The sequence below is a fragment of the Poromitra crassiceps genome (genome assembly GCF_964638095.1).
Source record: "Poromitra crassiceps genome assembly, chromosome: 7".
NCBI lineage: Eukaryota > Metazoa > Chordata > Actinopteri > Beryciformes > Melamphaidae > Poromitra > Poromitra crassiceps.
Genome location: NC_139628.1, coordinates 18,482,264 through 18,501,228, shown reverse-complemented (window position 1 = coordinate 18,501,228; position 18,965 = coordinate 18,482,264). Strand labels below are relative to the sequence as shown.

The window sequence follows — 18,965 nt, the reverse complement described above, 5'->3', positions numbered from 1 at the left end:
TTGGTCGGATCGACTTCAAATTTTGGGGGTGTGCTAAGGGGGGCCTGACGGAGTGCAGTGCCCTGTTTTCGTGCAATTTGGCATAGCCCCACCTACTGGCAACACAAAAGTGCTTTATCTTGAGAACTGTTCATCAGATTGACTTCAAACTTGGGGAATGTGCTCCTGGGAACTCAAAGTAGTGCAGTGCTGAATCTCTTGCAATTTGACATAGCGCCACCTACTGGCAACACAAAAAGCAGTTTATCTTGAGAAACATTTGTTCGATCGACTTCAAACTTGGCGGGTGCATTACTGGGAACCCGAGAAATGGCAGTGGTAAACACAGCTTTCACATATCTCCAGGACTGTCCGTCCGATCGACTTCTGTATGTCTGTCCTTTGTGTATCTCGAGAACCGTTTGTCAGATTGACTTCAAACTTGGGGAGTGCGCTTAGGGGGACGTGACTGAGTGGACTGAGAACGGGCACTGTACTAGTCTAATTAAGGACAAGAAGTGCAATAGACTCACAGACGTACCTTAACCAGTGCATGCATGTTGCTTTGACCTCTCACAAGCCTCTTTTCATCTCTCAAAGGAAATGAGATGCAATCGAGCTCACTAGAAAATGCACAGTATGATGCATGAACTTTAAAGTGGAGAGTGCAATAGTTTTGTCTACACTTCCCTTTTATTTTTTATGCATTTTACCACATTTCAGTTGACTTTACGACAGCAATATTAGCTTTTATCCTGTGAAATAGCTGATTCCACGTTCCCACACAGAAGGTGACTAACTGTCATCATGTTCCTCAACTAACAAGTGTGTTTAAGGTGCATGTGAATTGTATTGATAAATTATTCAATCCAAATCATTTACAACTAAAATACCGTTGGAGCTATTAACTTCAGTAAAGTAAAAAAAAAAAAAGTAAAAAAGAAATCTGTAAATTGATTTGAAAATAAAGAATTTCAAAGGAAGATAAAGATGGGTTTTGGGCCTTTTTATGATTAATGATTTATTGGCATTTTTGAAATGCACATTACAAGCAAAGTTGACAACTATTTGGTGATACGACAACCAGCAGTATTAGGTCAAGGCTTTTACATGGGGGGGGGGGGGGGGGGGGCAAAGCAAGTTGAGTATCCCTGTTCTATGGTCTCCCCTGTTTCTAAATATAGCGGAGTCGTTTGGTTTGACTAGTAAAAGTAGTTTTTATAAGCATTCTAGTTCTATGAAATGTCTATGGGAAAATGAATGGACGATGAAATCTCTTGGTGCGCATTAACGTTCACTATAAATGCATGTGAGGCAAAGTGACCGCCTACTTCCTGCTTCAGCACTGTCCCAGAGATTTGTATCCGCCCTTTATTTTTCCATTTCATTGTGGATTCCATAGACATTTCATAAAATGCTCTTAAAAATAGTTTGACTTTGTTAAACCAAACGGTTAAGCTATATTTAGAATCAGGAGAGACCATAGAACATTTCACTAAAAACCAAAACTTAAAAAAAACAACATCGAAAATGTATTTTCTTGAAATCAATGTTGTTACGTTTTGGTCTGAGTGGAATATTATATGGTCTCTCCTGTTTCTTAATAGCCTATATCTGAACCGTTTGGTTTGAACAAGTAAAACTATTTTTAGAGGCATTTCACGAAATGTCTATGGGAAAATAAATGGCGGATGAAAAGCTCTGGTACAGTGCTGAAGCAGGAAGTAGGCGGTCACTTTGCCTCTCCCTTGATCGATTCTCCGCACCCGCGGCCGCCGCTACTGTCACCCCCGCCGCTGCCAAGAACACATAGGACTCAAAATCCGCCCATGCTGAAGCCAACAGCCCAGTGTGTCACTGTCATCCATCATCAGCTCTACTTTAGTGAACGCACTCACCACAATAAGTGTAACTCGCTCCATACAGCAGGATTACAGCGACGAGGCTCAAGCTGCAGGCGACACACTCCATGTCCTCCTCAATGTGATGAAATGTCCGTTTGAAGTTGTCTCACGTAGTCAGACAGACCCACCGTCGACGTCATCAAGCTTCCAGCGACGGATATCATCTACGGCTGGCTGGTCTGGCACTGCGAGACTAGTTTGAAGTAAACTCAACCGGAGGCTGACATCACCGAGCAGCCAGACCGAGACAATTCTGTGTTGTTAGAATAAATAAGTCTGACCAATAACTGATTTTGCTGCTGCTGCTGCTGCTGCTGCAATTCAGAGTAGATGAATGATAGTAGTTTGATCGGAACAGTTTTGCTGCGTTTCCTGGTGCGAGAGGAATATCAACTCCAACTTTCGTTTTCACCAAGCCCTTGTTATGACTGCTGACGGCCACTGGGGTGGGTAAAGAGATTATGTACTGTCCATGGTAAAGAGGCTGTGAGTGAGAGTGGTGAAAGTGGATGAAAGAGTAGCCTATCTAGTTTATAAAACACAAGGGGAAAAAACGGTGTAATGCAATTTTTATTGTTATTTTTTATCACCACAATAGTTTGATTGGTTTACTGAAACGGAGAACAGAGCCCACATTGCCAAATTTTGCCAAATAATATATAGGCTAGATAGATATCACCCCCTCTCCTGTCTATCCCCCCCCCCCCCCCCCACGACACACACACACACACACACACACACACACACACACACACACACACACACACACACACACACACACACACACACACACACACACACACACACACACACACACACACACACACTCTCTCTCTCAAGAAGAAAAGCACATTTAAAATCGCTGTTCCACCCCTGAAGTAGCCTACCATTATTTTTTATGTAGGCTAGTATAGAACATTCTAGTTATTTTTCCATCCACTGATTCATTCACAGAGAGTCACACAGGCTCTGCCCCTGGTGGCCTGTCAGCAGTCATGAAAGGGGGTTGGACTGCATGAGCCATGAGATTATGAAAGTAAAAGTGATGAAGTTGATATTCCTCATCCTCTCGCATCAGGAAACACCGCAGCAAAACTTTCTGATCGAACTCAAATTACTATCATTCATCTACTTTGTTTTTCAGCAGCAGCATTTATTTTCACTCGTTTTCAAAGCGCAGTTGTAGCCTACTAGTCAGACTCAGTTAGACTCGTGTATTTTAACCATTATTTGTTAAATTGTGTTGCTGTTACGAGCAGTGCTCGGTGTGACCAGGGTGTGACGCTCCGGGTGTTTCAGCCACTTCAAACGGACGTTTCATCGGCATTGAGGACATGGAGTTTGTCGCCTGCAGCTTTCTGAGACTCTGCGTGATTCTGCTGTATGGAGCGAGTTGCACTTCTGGTGGTGAGTTGAGTTCACTAACGTAGCCTGGATCAGACACTAGAACTGTCTCCTCCTCACTACTGGCTCTTTGTAGCCTACTACAGCAACAACAGATCCAGACAGTGATTAGACATTTCTGGAAGGGGCGGCCTGTGGGGTTCATCCATCTAAACAAGTATCTACAGACCCATTTCACAGCAACCGCTTTGAGGTGGTAAAAGCAGGAAGTAAAGCAAGTGTAACCAATACAATTAATTATGGTTCCATTCCATTCCATTTAGGTGTTCCCGTGCGTGCCAGCTGCCAGGGCTCCTTAATGTGATTTGGTTAAACCTGAATTACTCCCTTCTTAACATCCCTTCTTAATGAGATCCCTTCTTAACCACCTCAACGCAGTGAAAAAAGCCTACAGACCAGCGGATAAAGTAGCCTAGTCCTTTGTGTAGTCTACTCTAGTCTACTCTACAGGAACAATCAATCAGCAGGTGAGTTAGCCCCTTTCAGGACGTGTGTCATGTAACTGAAGTAAACATGCAGTGTTGGGAAAGTTACTCTCAAAATGTAATATACTACTACTGTATATTACTAGTTACTTTCATTTAAGTGATACATTACTTTACAATATTACTGTCTGTGTACAGAGTAACTCGTTAGGTAGTCGACTTCACCAAAAAAACAGCGGTAGCTGAATAACATCGCTGCCCGACCGGAATCATCGCAAAAAATAATTTCACATCTTGAAGTCAGTGTAGCTACTGTAAATCGTCCAAAATTAGAAATGTTATCCTTTCCCTTTGTTGTTGTCATCTATAGTGGTTATTTGCATTAAAAAAAACACAATTTGATGATGATTGTATCTTTATTTAAATGTCCTTTGATTAAAAAAAAAAAAAAAGTAACTACATTTGTAACTTGTCTTACTTGACAAAGTAACTGGTATAATATTACTGAAATCCTATTGCCAATTGGTAATAAATTAGATTACTGAGTTACTGCTAAAAGTGATATATTAATAGTAATATAGTAATGGTATTATATATAGTAATACTATTATATATAATAGTATTAGCCAGCCCAGTGAGACCATGCCCATAGCCCCATGCACCCAGAGGTGTTCTGTTTCTCTGTCTCATAATCCCATTGCGCCCTCACCTGGTTGCGACCACATAGTGAAATCCAATCTTATAGTTTCAGCACATCTAGGCCTATTTGATTTTGATTATTGATGAACATCCCTACTCCCGGGCTTCCCACCAGCCGTTTGCCGAGAGGCCGTCGCACACCGCGGCCCAGCCCCAGAGGGAGGCGTCGGTGCGGATGACACGCCTGAATGGAACGGGTCCCACTCGTACCCCTCAGCGTCTTGTTCAGAAGCTGGAGGTCCAATATGGGCCGCATGGAGCCGTCCTTCTTGGGCACGGCGAAATACCTGTACTAATACCCCGCGCATTTCCCCGCCTCCGATACCAGGTGTATCGCCCCCTTTGCCAGGAGGGTGGAGACCTCCTGAAGCATGGCCGCGGAGCCCTCGTCCCTGTTGAGCGCAGGGATCCCATCGAAGGCGGGTGGGGGGGCCCGCAAACTGCAGCGCATAGCCCCTCCGGATGGTGCAAAGCAACCACGGGGTAGGGGCGCACAGCCGCTTCCAGGCAGAGATCCTGCTGGATAGCGACGGTCTCGCGTAGGACGATGGCGCGGCATTTGTGCCAGGGCCATCGGCTACTTCCATCGGCTACTTCCTAGCCGGGCGGCTTTCGCCGGCCGGGGGCACTCCGGAGGCATGGGCCTCTTGAAAGCTCCATGGCGGCGTCGGGTGCTGGGCACGGACGCCAGTGCGCTCACCTCCCCCCCTCCCCCAAGGAAGGCAGGCTAAATGTGGCCTGGCCTAGTGGCTGCGCTCGGAGTGGCCTGCGGCAGACGGTTGCCCTGGCGCAGGCATTGGCGGCACTGTTGCAGCTGCAGCCGGAGTGCACGCGGAGTCCAGGAGGACTCTGCAGCGGGCGCGGTTTGGCTCTCCACCGGTGGGCGGGCCCGTGCCTTGGCCGGGGCCCGAGGACACGCGCCGGGGACTGGGACTGCGCGGACCCCAAAGAGTGGCCCCAAGCCCGGTCCGGCACCGGCTGGTGGGCGGAGCGGAGCCCGCTGCCTACGTGGCATGAGCTAGGGATCTCACGGCCGCCGAGTCCTGCCGCTGCCTCTCCAGCTGCTGGGCCATGTTCTCCACCGACAGCCCGAAGAGGCCAGACGGGGCCTCACCTCCCTGAACTGCCTTTGGTAAGGCTCGCCAGCGGAGGCGCGGGCCTCGTCCTCGGCCGAAGCGGCCTCCTGCTCCCACCTGCTCCTCCTCGTCACTCAGTTGGACCACGACGAGGTCCTCGCGGTCATATTCCAGGCTGCCCGCGTCAGCCTCGTCACCGGGGAGTTGCCCCACTGCATTGGGCGAGACTCCAATGAAGCCTGAGATGTGGCGTGGCCTCCAAGCCCAGCCGGGCGGGAGGTGGCATCGTCCGGGGCCCGAGCGGGAGCTCAGCCCCCAACGGGCAAGCCACTGGAAGGCATCTCCCCGCGGACGGTAGCAGCCTGATGGTGGCGCGCCGACCTGAGGAGTGCACCACACTTTCTGCAAAAGTGCGGGTCCGCCCAAGTGCGCTCAGCATGCTCAGGCCCCAGACACAACATGCACAGCTCGTGCTAGTTGTCGGTAGCCATCTCGGCATTGCAGCGGCTGCAGCGGCGGAACAGTGTGTTCGCTTGTATGGCTGGGCGAGATGGGTCCGTGGACAAAGTCTGGTCAGCGAGGCGAAAGAAAAAAGCACAAAGTGATTTTGGCTTACCTAGCAACCGCTACAAGCTACGGTGCAGGCAACAGTAGATGCTAACGCTAGGCGGGCAGCTAAGCTAGCTATACACAACCCCGGCCAGGGAGGTAATTAGCTCAGGCTATTTTAACTCAACAGCTAATAGCTAGCCACAGACTGGCTAGCTAAGAGACTACCAAGCTAGCTGTAACAGCACGAGAGAAAACTCTTAGCTTTCGCAGTGGGTCTTGCCGTTGCTGGCGAAGAGGGCTGGTTCGACAAGTCGTGCAGTCCTCGTCCGCCGCTCCTGTTTGGGTTGATGGAACACGAGGAGACAGGTGTCACTGCTGGCTAAAAGCTAACCGAAGCTTGTCGAGGGTCAAGAGAAAAACAGAATGTGTCTGAAAAGGCTGCTGGACAAAGCAAAAGTGACGATATCGCAGTGGCGCGGGCATAACGCATTACACGGATTACATGTATGTTTCACATAGGGTTGTGTTTTGATTTTTATGTTTTATTTTGTCCAATATTGAAATGTTCTAGAATTGCATGTTGTGTTAACATAAATATTATTTCTATCTACCACTTAGCCTTCTTAGGCTGATTTGGTTGCTACTTCTTGTCAAAATGTATTAGCCTCTATGCATGCTGGGAGATTTCACGTGTGTGTCTGTGTGTGACTTTGGTAGGGGAGCCAGCGCAGTGAATAAGGCCTGGTTTTGAAAAGCGCTAATCGCTAAATTAACGCCAGGGGGGAAGATAGCGTTAGGCCGGTATTTAAGGCAGAAACGCCCATTCTGGCCTATTCTGGCACTGAGCCACGCCTCTTCAGCGTAAAGCGCATTTCGGGGCCTAAAAACATGATGCTATCTTCCCGAGTCAGGCGCAAAGCGTGTTTTTTTTGCGTTTAACGCCAGTTTAGCGCCAGGGGGGAAGATAGGGCCCCAGGTTTAGTTGCCAGTAACATGACAATAAGAGTCTAAATTACTATGCCTTTTGTCATTGTGTTTTATCTGCAGACTAAGCAGCCATAGGCTCATATCATAGACTCATATCATATCAGAAGTGTTTGAAGCTTTGTTTTGCGTTCACAATAGTGATGTCAGTTGGATTTGGTTAGGTCAGAGCTATGGAATATTAAATCATCCATCTTTGCTGACTACGTCTACCTTTTTTTACCCCAGGTGTGCATCAATTACAGGTTAAGGGCTTATTTTTTAAATACAAAAATGTGAAATTATGGGGGAAAGAAATTTAAGGTAGGGGTGAAATCTGGCTTGGCAGCCACTATAAAGACCCCTTTTGATTGACTGCAAGGCATTAGCAATCAGAGAGCGCCTGATGGTGACTTCCTATCACCTCTTCATTATCACACTATTACCATGTTATGACCGAGCTGTAATGTAAAGCACTATCCACTATTTTGTCATTTAATGTTCAAATCTAAATAATCTAGTTTACAGTACTTCTGCTGCATTAGGACCCTCTAGTTCTCTTTCCACCGAAGAATCTTAATATCTTTTGTTGGTCTGTCGTAAACTGTCAACATCATCTTGCATCCAGGAGACCACAAAGTCCAGGGACCGTCTCAGCCAATCATAGCGCTGGCCGGCGATGATGTCATCCTGCCATGTCACATAGAGCCGGAGGTCAGCGCTGAGCAGATGACACTGGAGTGGACCAGGACTGACAAGGACATCTACCAGCTCATTAATGGCCGCGAGGCCCTACAGAACCAGAACGACGACTACAGGTACAGACTGTCAGGAATCACAGTTTAGATTAAAAGTTGACTGAGGGCCTGTGTCCACCTAGCGTCTTTTTCCGACTGTTAAACGCTGGGAGTGCGCTGGGGAGCGCTGATCCCAGCGCACAATATACAAGGAAGCAGTCTGAAACTAACGTTAGTTCAGTGCGGTAGTAGCTTGATAGCTGACAGCTAGCAAGCTAACAACACAGGTAGGCTACGTTATTAAAAGCAGTAAGCACAACACTCACCAGAAATATTAAGTGTCTAGCCAATCTGCTCCTACAATTGAGCCTTTCCGTCTCTTGCGATAGTTTCTCCATATAATTAGTTGGCAGAAAAGGAGCACCCGACACCAGCGTTTTTCTGAAAAGTTAAATTATTTTCAGCTGGAAGCGCTGGGAGTCGGGCGCACAAAACGCTGGAGCGCTCTGAAAATAGACGCTGGGCGCTGCGCACTTTCTCTAGACGTCCGTGTGCGCCCGCATACGCTCTCCCCCCATTGGAAACAACTGAAAAAAGACGCTGGACCTGAGGAAAAGACGCTAGGTGGACACAGGCCCTGATGCTTTAATGAAATTGATTGATTGATTGATTGATTGATTTTACCTTAATGGTTAAAGAGTGTGCATGACAGGTTAAATCCTTTACAAAATGTATACCTTGTCCATAGGACCATTTGAAAAGTTAAAGGAGAATTCAGTTTTTTTACACCCTGGACTGTATTTCCAGCTTTAAATATGAGTCACCCTGACACCACTTGGTTTGATTAGCATCAGCAGAAACAATAATCAGTTTGAACTGCAACCTGAAAACGAGGAAAACGGGGCATCTGAAATGATTGTATTTATGTCCTGCCGAAAGCTTATTTTCCCTTCCGTTCTCAGACGGGCCAGCATCAGGCCAACCAAAACAAAATGGAAACTTCCGGTTAAAACTTTCAAAATAATGTAATTTAAACAAGTAAATAGCCTTTACTGATGCACGTTGGAGGAGAAAAAGGTGTTTTAACAAACGAAGCCGCAAACGTATGAAAATACTCATTGTGATGTTAAGATTATGGAGGGAAACTGTGACTGTAAAGCATTACTCAAAATGTTAACGTTACAATGAGGGTTTATGATGAAAGAGCTAAAGCAGACGACCTACTTACATTCTGGGTGACTTGATGCAGTCTATGCGCTTGGGCTGTGTGGGGTGCACTCGTGCATGAGAGACGTTTTTTTTCTGCATATTCCGTCAATGTAAAGTAATTGTTTGTTTATTTAGATCCCCATTAGCTACTGTAAGGAAACAGTAGCTACTCTTCCTGGGCTCCACATTAATATTTACAATACTTCAATTCAGAAAATACATTATATTCACATACACACATAATTGACAAATATACATATCTGTATCATTCATACTCATACATGCTACCACAACTTAGACACACAAAGCAAAACACATAACCACAAACACGAACTCAAAACTTATCTAATACATACAATTGCTCTATATAATAATTTCATCTTTTGAATAAGTGAGAAAAGAAATCCCTTTGCAACTCATCCACTGAATCAGAAATCAAATAAAGTAATAGTGTGATGAAATGAATAGCTCAAAACAAAGGTCATGTTATATTTTACACTTGTGAAAACAGATATAATTTTAGTTTTTTGTTAAAGCATGTTTTATTACTTTGTGAAATCAAAAAATTATGTAATGAATTCCACGCCACCATTGCTCTGTAATGAACTGTTCTCTGAAATAGACTAGTTCTGCATGGAGGCAACAAAAAACGACCTTCTGACGACTGGCGAGTAGAATAATTATGACTATCTGAAAAAAATTACAAGTTACTATAAAGTATTTTTGCGGTTTAAGTTATGATATTTTTCACATAGCACACTAGAGAATAATGCAACCTGCTCTTTACACTTAACCAAGCTAAATTATTATTCATTATACTTACACTCGTTTGATATGGGCAGTGCAGAACAATACGTGCTGCTCTGTTCTGAGCTACCTGTAACCGGTTTAAATTATTTTCTGTTGTATTTGACGAAATTACTGAACAATAATCTAGCTGTGATAACACCAAAGCTTGCAGTGATTGTTTTATTAAATGGCTAGGCATGAATTTATGACAGTGTTTTATTGCAGCCATACCTCTTCCCATTTTTACTACTAATAGACTACTTGCACAACTCCACTACTTCCTGAAATGAGTAGGGCATCTTGGTTTCCTGTCCACACACTTTTGTTGTGACTGCAGCAGTCAGGCACACCTGACATTAATCAGTTCATCCAATAGTGTAGGACAGGAATCCAAGATGCCCTACTCATTTCAGGAAGTAGTGGAGTTGTGCAAGTAGTCTATTGGTCAATCTGACTGTTGCAAGATAGTTTAATAGCATCAATGGTTTTTTATTTGCAAATAAAAAAACATTGATGGAGCCTCAGTGTGCGGACTTTATCTTTTTGTTATGGTCTGTAGCAACACCCAATAAGCATTGGCTTCAGATAAGGCAGTTGAACTTGTAGACAGATTACTTCAATTCCTATAGTACCTAGATCATCCCTAACTCTTACTGGTATTTGGCTCTGAATATAAATTGCCACTCCACCACCATTTGCATTCCTATCCTGTCTATAAATAGTATACCCATCTACAGTATGCTCAATAAAGAACTGTTTATTGTTTAATCTAAATGTGTTTCTGAGATTGCCAATATGTGTAAACTGTGTTCTGTGATAATTTCTGAAATGTCCTGTATTTTATTTCTTAACCTGCAAAACATGAAAGAAGAGCCAATGCACACCCTCACAATCGTATGCATAGGTGCGTCGGAGGAGAGAGTCCAAACAACGTTTCGGTCACTCAGACCGTCATCAGGTGAAGGTCTGAGTGACCGAAACGTTGTTTAATAAAGTTTGCCAGTAACTGGATAGTGTGCGGGAATTCTTTCTTCTGCCCATTTCGTAAACTGCAAACATTCAAATGAGCTATTCTTAATCCCTCTTTTGGTAATGTGGAATTCCGTTGCATCATACAGCGCTTCCATTGTGCACAAAACACAGCGCACGGAGCGTTTTTTTGTGCGCTTTGTTTTGTTTCCCCCTGCAGTCTCTTTCCGGTAAACAGCACATTTCTGTTGATGACTCACCCATCCGGCACTCAGGGGCGACAAACATTTCTTCCAATCAAATATTGATAACTGTTACACCTTGGGGTTGTAGAGCTCAACAGTCACCTGGCGTCTCCAGCCCCGGAAGAGAATTCCCAATTCATTTTCTCCATAGATATATATTTTTTAATCCTTATAGAATGAGTTTTAAGGAACCAGCGATCTACTGAATCGTGAGTGACCATAATTGGAGCAAAGACACACACAAACAGGGGAAAAATATCCCCCCCCCCCCCCCCCCGTTTAAATTTTTTGTTTTTGCTTCAGTGGGTCGCTGGTTGGCTTGGTTCCAGCCTTAAATGTCTATGGAGAAAATTAATGGTGAATTCTCTTCTGGGGCTGGAGACGTCACATGACGGTTGACCTCTATAACATGTACTGTAGCTTCACATTCCACATTTGAAAGACTGTGGACTTTAGATACCAGCTGGTTCTGTAAACATACATACAATCACATTGAAGGAAACAGGTGAAGAATAAATGGCCTTGGTTCATCCTGCAGGAATCGGACCAGCTTGTTCTCGGAGCAGCTGAGCAGAGGAAACGTCTCTCTGAAGCTCCGCAGTGTGAAGCTGACTGACGGAGGGAATTATAGCTGCTTCGTTTCCTCGCTGCCACCTACCACTCCCAGAACAGCCACCATGCAGCTAATCGTGGGTAAGAACACAAAGATCAATACCTTTTATTTACCTTTTTATTTATTCACACTGTTTTCCATCATGAAAAGTTCATTTTCTTTTATTTTCTCAAGATATCCTGTTATTTACCTCATTAAACCGAGAAAACAAATTTAGTTTTTCCCGTTGTTATCTTGGGAAAACAAAAACTGTCAAGATAATGAGATCATTTTGTCATCATCATAAAGTCATGGGCATAGACTAATTAGGGTTAGGGTTAGGGTTAGGGTTAGGTTTAGGGTTAACAAAACATTGTTTTTCTGAGATAAATTAATCACACTGACATGATGACATCTTTTCCTCTGTATTCAGGTGAGGTGGCTGAGCCGCACATTGAAATCTTGGGGGCCAGATCGTTCATGCTACGTCCAATCGAAGTCAAACTGCGGTGTAATTCCAGTGGCTGGCCGCTTAAACCTGAGGTATCCTTTCTTCATCATTTATGTTCTGATTCACTAGAACAAATATTATGTTGCATAATAAGAACCCCACCAACTTTTGATTTCCTATCAATTGTTTTTTATGTGTTCAAAGGATTTTTATTTTTTTACAGATTATTCAAAATACAAATTGAAATGCATTTGGTAAATTTAAACAATCCCATCCCGCAAGTACCGCTAGATTATTACACCATCACACATCACAATATATCCATGGTAAGCATCATAAACAAATAGACACAGAAAGAACATAAATGAAATAAAGAAAGGAAAGAAAAAGGACCAAAAAACAAAACTAAGACCAAAAAAATAAAAAATCAATAAATATGGGGGGGAGGGACAAGTCTATATATTTGAGACGCTTGAAGCGTCCATTTTCTCTACCTGGTCCAGAACTGGTTGCCAAATGGTATAAAAGTCAAGAGCACAATCCCTTGTAGCATATCAAAAATGTTCTAGTTCAAGTTCAAGTTCAAGTATATTTATTGTCATTGTTAAATTGCTCCAACAACGAGATATAGACAAGCATCTCCCTGATCTAGGGTCAGATGATACATAAGATCTCTAACCCGGTGATTGAAAACCCTTTCCATTTAAGGAGTATAAGTCTTCTAGCCAGAAGCGTAGCAAAGGCTATCATTATTTTACTGCATTGGTTGAGAGGGAGCTCATGCGATATCAACTATCATCATCTATGCCAAATATCGTTATTATAGCAAGAGGTGCAATGGGTATTTCTAGAATATTCGGGGAAAAAATGACATATAGGTCTTTTAATCTGAATAATCCATTCTCGATCCAGGTATTCAAGAACCCATCTATAATAGTGGGTTTAAACACATTGTTTCTTGTTAGAGGGGCACTCACTGATAGATTATTGAGTGAAAAAGATCATCTAAACTGTGCCCAGACTTTCAAGGAGTGTTTAACTACTGGATTCACAGAGTATCTGGATATAATGTTCAGGCAGCGGCAACTTGGAGCAAAGTAAAGCATACAAAGAGGCAGGCCCACATGACGTATTTTCCAGCTGCAACCATTTGGGACAGAGACATTTGGCTAACCTGTGATGGTTTAAGCCAGTGATACTCAACTTGCTGCCTGGGGGCCAGATGCGGCCCGCGATAGGGTGCAGAGTGGCCCCCTGGCCATTTTCTAACTCACAATGAAAACTATAAAGTTTGACTGAGCTCCAGATAAATTCTCAAATATCACCACCTGCTCACCACCCACGTACTTAGTTATGTACGAACTAACTTAACTTACCTATCCTGTGTGCATAAAATTGTCAGACTAAACTCCGGCTGACACCCTACACCCTACACCCTACACCCTACACCCTACCTACAATCCGCTACAATTTTTTTTTATATTATTAATGTTTGTTTATTAACTGGCCCCTGGCCTCCTGTCATTTTGCAAAAGTGGCCTCCTGGCAAAGCAAGTTGAGTGTCCCTGAAGCCAATATAACATAGCCCGTATATTAGCTGCCCAATAATAATATTGAAAGTTGGGTAATGATAATCCTCCATGTACACGGTGTCACTGTAGAATGCTCTTACGTACTCGTGGATTTTTCTTATTCCAGGTAAATGAGGAGATGAACTTATCTATAAGCAGAAAAAAATATTTTGTCAAAAAGATGGGTATACACTGGAACAGATGTAAAAATCTAGGTAGCACGTTCATTTTAATGGTGTTAATTCTACCTCCTAGTGAAAATGACAATGAGTTCCAACGTTCCAAATGATTTCCTATCAATTCTAAAAAGATCGTAGCCACTAATAGCCACATCTGCATCAGGGACTCTCCCAGAGAGCCAGGACTCGACAGTCAGGGGCGGTCACCGTCTCACTGATTAAAACATTAACCAAATTAAGCTTGGCAGCAAACTCTCATTTAAGTGCCGCAATCTTAAACTGTCACATGACTGAAACTCATGCGGTGACCCCAAATCAACGGACTTTGGTTTGAGAATTTGGGGGACACAACAACCCCCCCACCCCCCACACACACACACCAGAGTCCTGCACCGGGTCGGGGTTCCGCAGGGCCCCACCGGGTACCCGCAAAAAAACACGGGGTGCGGGTAAAAAAATACACTTCTGTAAATGACCGGGTCGGGGCGGCGGGTAAAAATGAGTGGAACAACGTAGGAGCCATGTATGTTTTTCTGTTGCACCCAGACTGAGGCAGGGGGTGTGTCTGGCAGGGGGTGTGTCTGGCAGCTGGTCTGACTCTGAGATGCAGGCAGAGGGAAGAGGAGAAAAGTTTCTGACACACGTTTTCCGCTTTGTTTACATAACCGGCATTGTTTCAAGTATGCGCATACCGTGCATTGTGTGACGCTATATGGACTGTTGGGTGGGTTGCGGTACTGATTGATCATATGTGCGGGTTCGTAGAGCGGGGTTGGTATTGCATGTCGTGGGGCCGGGTCTTGGAGCCGCGCAGGACTCTTGACACACACACACACACACACACACATGGGAAACAAGTTGCGGGGGCACTTAACCATTTTTGACCATTCGGGAATTGATAGGGGGGACCCTCCAAAATACATTATGACACAACACCCACAAGCAAAATTATGTCATGATGACGTTGTGATGACGTCTTCCAGTGACGTCCAGGACTAGACCAAATCACAGCCGATATGGGGATGATTTAGACGTCTACGCAAGGATGTCGAGCTAACTTCGAAATATGACATTACCATGAATGGGCATTTCCAGTTATTCTGCTATGTACACAGTGTGTATTCTTCATACATAATATATGTAAAGATTAACAATTTCAAAAAATAAAAAAAGCACCACAACTGGGATTTGAACCCAGGTCGCCGCTACTCTACCACTACACTATCTGTTCACTGAGATAATCAGTGGCACGTTGAACTAATATGCCGTTTCAAAACATGGATTCCTTTTCACTCCTTCTTTCAACAGTGTGTCTCACATCCAACCGTGGAGTCGGGACAGTTTAAGAAACGAAACATAATTTCATTCAAACCTTAATCTCGAAGAATCATTGAGGTTTCCCTCAAATTTGACAAGTATAGCGTATCTCCAGCTTAACTTTGTTTACACAGGACTCCTGCACACCACAGCACAGGCTAGACGAGACACAAATATAGCGTATACCGGAGGATTTTATTATGCCATAAATGTGTTTTTTATTTCAAAAGTGGGCGTCAAGTCTTTGTGGATCAGACATCACAGTGTGACGTCTATCTATAACAATTTGTGTAAGCAGAACCCCGAAACGATCAGCATTAACCCTGCCTAAAATGCATATTCCAACTTCCAACTCATAAATGTAGCTTACGCATTGTATTTTTGCCGCAAACAATCTTGCAACAAGATGTGCAAGTGAGACAATGCAGGATCCCCCCGCAACTCATCTCCTCACAATCTACGTTTTCTTTCCCCTCTCAGCTCCATGAAACCAAACAGCTTGTTAATCAATGCAGATGTTTCCACAAGTGGTGATCAGATCAGATTTTGGATAATAGACTAAATACTAATAAATATGTGATTTATTTGACATTGTTGATTGGAACCATGTTATCCTCATGGATATTTCAGTAGTGAAATTAGTTGGATAGGGTGATAGTCTGGGCGAGATCTGACTTGTCATGATAGGACTTGAGCTGCCCCCTATTGGGCTCTCTCGATTCGTCCAGGTCCGTCTGTACTTGCAGGGCATAGAAAAATTCATGCTGTGATTTGGTATCAAAGAATTGCATTTCTCTGCGATTGGGTGGTGAGCAATTCTGTTCTGGAAATTGCTCAGAAACCCCATTATTGTAATATACCTAGGAAAGCCATACGTCCCCCAATCTGGGAACCCAGCTCTATTTGTATTTGAAAAATAGACTTGACAGCCCTACCTTTTTTCCCGGCTTCCTGTGCAGCGCGCCTCTCCTGCCACCGTCACTTCCTTTTCCACATCTGTGCTCCACTGTACACAATCTGAATAGCAACTTGCGCTGCAACTTTGGCGATACTACTAGTCACAACAACCACACCTCCAGTCATTTTCCACTGTTGTTGTGAGACGAGTTGACGTCTTCTATGCAGTGTGTTTTTGCGTTAACGTTATTAGCGAATAGCTGAAACGGATGCGGAAAAGGAAGTGACGGTGGCAGGAGAGGCACGTGCTGTACAGGAAGCTGGGAAAAAGGCAGGGCTGTCTCAGAGGCTATTTTTCAAATAAAAATCGACTCTGGATTCCCAGATTGTACATCCCCTGAATCTCTAGTTTGTGGTGGTAGTTTCATGAGGTCACGCAATAGCTCATTTTAGACAGTGAGGTCAAGTTAAAAAAAGCATTCTCACTCAAATGAAATGGCTGCTATGGCGACTAACATCATAACATCATCACACATTAATACAATTGGGCTCATTGACTCCACAAGTCTCTGCTTTAGAGTCATACATCACTCAAATGAGTGCTGTTGTCTCTGTTTCTCTTATCTTATCTTAAAAATGAGCCCGTTACAGCCTCTGAAATACAGTAATATCGGCCCATGTCCACAATTGAACAAGTGAAAAAGTGGGGGAGAGATGTCTCTATAGAAATTTCGCTCTTGCTCCCGCTGCCTTTCAGATGATTCCCCACAGGGTGTTTATCTCTGTATTTTCATTACACCCAGATTTAATCAGATGTTCAAAGCAGCTGACTTGGAAGTTCTTCAGTTGTTGTGAGTAAACATGTAATGTAAGTGTGTGTGTGTGTGTGTGTGTGTGTGTGTGTGTGTGTGTGTGTGTGTGTGTTTGTGTGTGTGTGTGTGTGTGTGTGTGTGTGTGTGTGTGTGTGTGTGTGTGTGTGTGTGTGTGTGTGTGTGTGTGTGTGTGGGGAGGTGTTTTGGGTGGATGGAGAGATCAAGTCGAAGGATAGATGGGCAAAGGTGAGACAAGTGGAGGGAGGCCTCTGGAGCGTCAGCAGCACTACGTTTGTGGAGGAGAGTGCCACCAACAACTTCACCTGCTCAGTCCGGCTGAAGCGGATCAACCAAACCAGGGAGGCTACCATTCAGATCCCAGGTCAGTTTTTGTCTAATGCTGTAATCAAACTTGAAGTTACATTATGCAGCTTTTTATGACATGAATTCAGCAAAATCCTGAATTTGCTTCAAGTTTGCAGGTAGGGAATTCCAGAGGATAGTGCCTTTAATTGAGAAGGCATTCTGTGCAAAGGAGGTTTATTAAGTGGCTGTGTCCACTGGCAAAGTGTTTTTAGGATCAGAATGCTTTGGAAATCATGCCCAGAGCGCTTCCAACACGCACAGACCACAGCGCATGGAGCGTTTTTTTTGGTTTTGCTTTTTGTCCCCTGCTGTCGTGCGGGTTTGTTGTTGTTGATTGTTCGCACTGTAAACATGCAAGCCAGATTATTGGCAATTCTGGCAGCAGTGGAGTTTGAAGATCCCCCTGTCAGGAGAAGAGGTCGGAGGAGTGACATTGATGAGTAGCGTGCTTTTCCTCCAAATGTTCAACTTTTTTCAGCTTGAAAAAAAAAACACGAGCCGCCAAGAGCGCTTAAACGCCAGGTGCCGTCCTTGAAAGAGCAGCACTCCTAGCGCGTCCAGGGCTTAAAATTCACTTTGCAAACTGGGGGGGGGGATTCCCCCCTTATGTTCTTCAGATAGGGGGGATTTATAGATTTTGAGGGGGGATCTATAGACTTTGGGGGGGGCTTTTTTCAGCCGATACTATAACCGACAAATATCTGCTTCTCCTGTCCGATAAGCGATAATTTCACATTTTTGTATTTAAAAAAGGAAGTCCTTAACCTGTAGTTTATGCACACCTGAGTCTAAATTACTATGGCTTTTGTCAATGTGTTTTATCTTCAGACTAGGAGCCATAGGGCGCTATCTTCCTAAAAGCGGTAATTTAGCATTTGTGCTCGTTTAACGCCGTGCGCAATGCAAATTGGGGCCGGGCACAAGTGCATGCCTGTTATAATTGTACTGGGCATAGGCACTCAAATGTGGGGATAGATGGCATTATCCTATCGTCAGCAGTGCGCAATTACTTTGCGCTAAGAGCTTTGAAAAGGACCTCTTAGCAGTAAATACCTCGCTGAGCTGGAGCGCACCATAATCTCTGTGCTGCGCAGTGCAGTGCAAAGTAATTAATTCCTTTTGGCTATGTCATTACGCACAGCCAGGACATGAAATTCTGCTGCTAAAATTGGGTATTAGCAGATACTTCAGTGAGGCAATCAACTATAACTCACTGAGAAACTTTTATTACATCGCAAAGAGGGAAATTAATTGAGAAAACCCTTTGGACAATGGACATAGGCTATTCACCTTCACCTATCCCATAACCCGGAGGGTCGTTGGCACCACAGACAATCTGTCAATAAGCTCCCTCCATCTCTCTCTGTCCTCGGCGGTTCCTGTGCCACGGAGATCAGGTCCGCAAACCATATCTGTTTGGGCCAAAAGGGGGCCACCAAAATGAGCCAACACGTGTCGAATCAGGGGGATCAGGGGGAATGCATAGAGCCCGTCCTGAGGCCAAGCGTGCACCAGCGCGTCGTGGCCCAACGGAGGGCTGTCCTCCTGGACCGAGAACTACAGTGGGCAATGAGTCGCATGCCGCGATGCAAAGAGATCGAGGCGGGCGCAGCCGAACCTGGCCCAAATCTGTTCCACCACCTGAGGGTGTAGGCCCCACTCTGTCTGACGCGGGTTGCCCCGAGACAGCAGGTCGGCCCCGAAATTCAGCCGGCCTGGCACATGAACCGCAGACAGCGAAAGGATACGGGGATACGCCCACAGGTGAATCTCCGCCGCTAACCAGTTCAGCGCCGCGGACCGCACACCGACAGACATGGCGCCCATGT

The 18,965-nt window shown here is 44.6% G+C and overlaps 1 protein-coding gene across 1 annotated transcript in view; it reads left to right on the top strand.

The window, feature by feature from the left end:
- Positions 1-6,037: 6,037 nt before the first annotated feature.
- The window catches only part of LOC310779451 (uncharacterized protein), a gene marked incomplete at its 5' end in the record, with an annotated part of 33,043 nt that continues 20,115 nt past the window's right edge, over positions 6,038-18,965 (top strand). The window contains 5 exons of the mRNA XM_083639984.1: positions 6,038-6,059; positions 7,631-7,820; positions 11,490-11,644; positions 11,977-12,086; positions 17,074-17,152. Coding sequence (XP_083496110.1) covers positions 6,038-6,059; positions 7,631-7,820; positions 11,490-11,644; positions 11,977-12,086; positions 17,074-17,152 — 556 coding nt within the window. The remainder of the gene's footprint in view (positions 6,060-7,630; positions 7,821-11,489; positions 11,645-11,976; positions 12,087-17,073; positions 17,153-18,965) is intronic.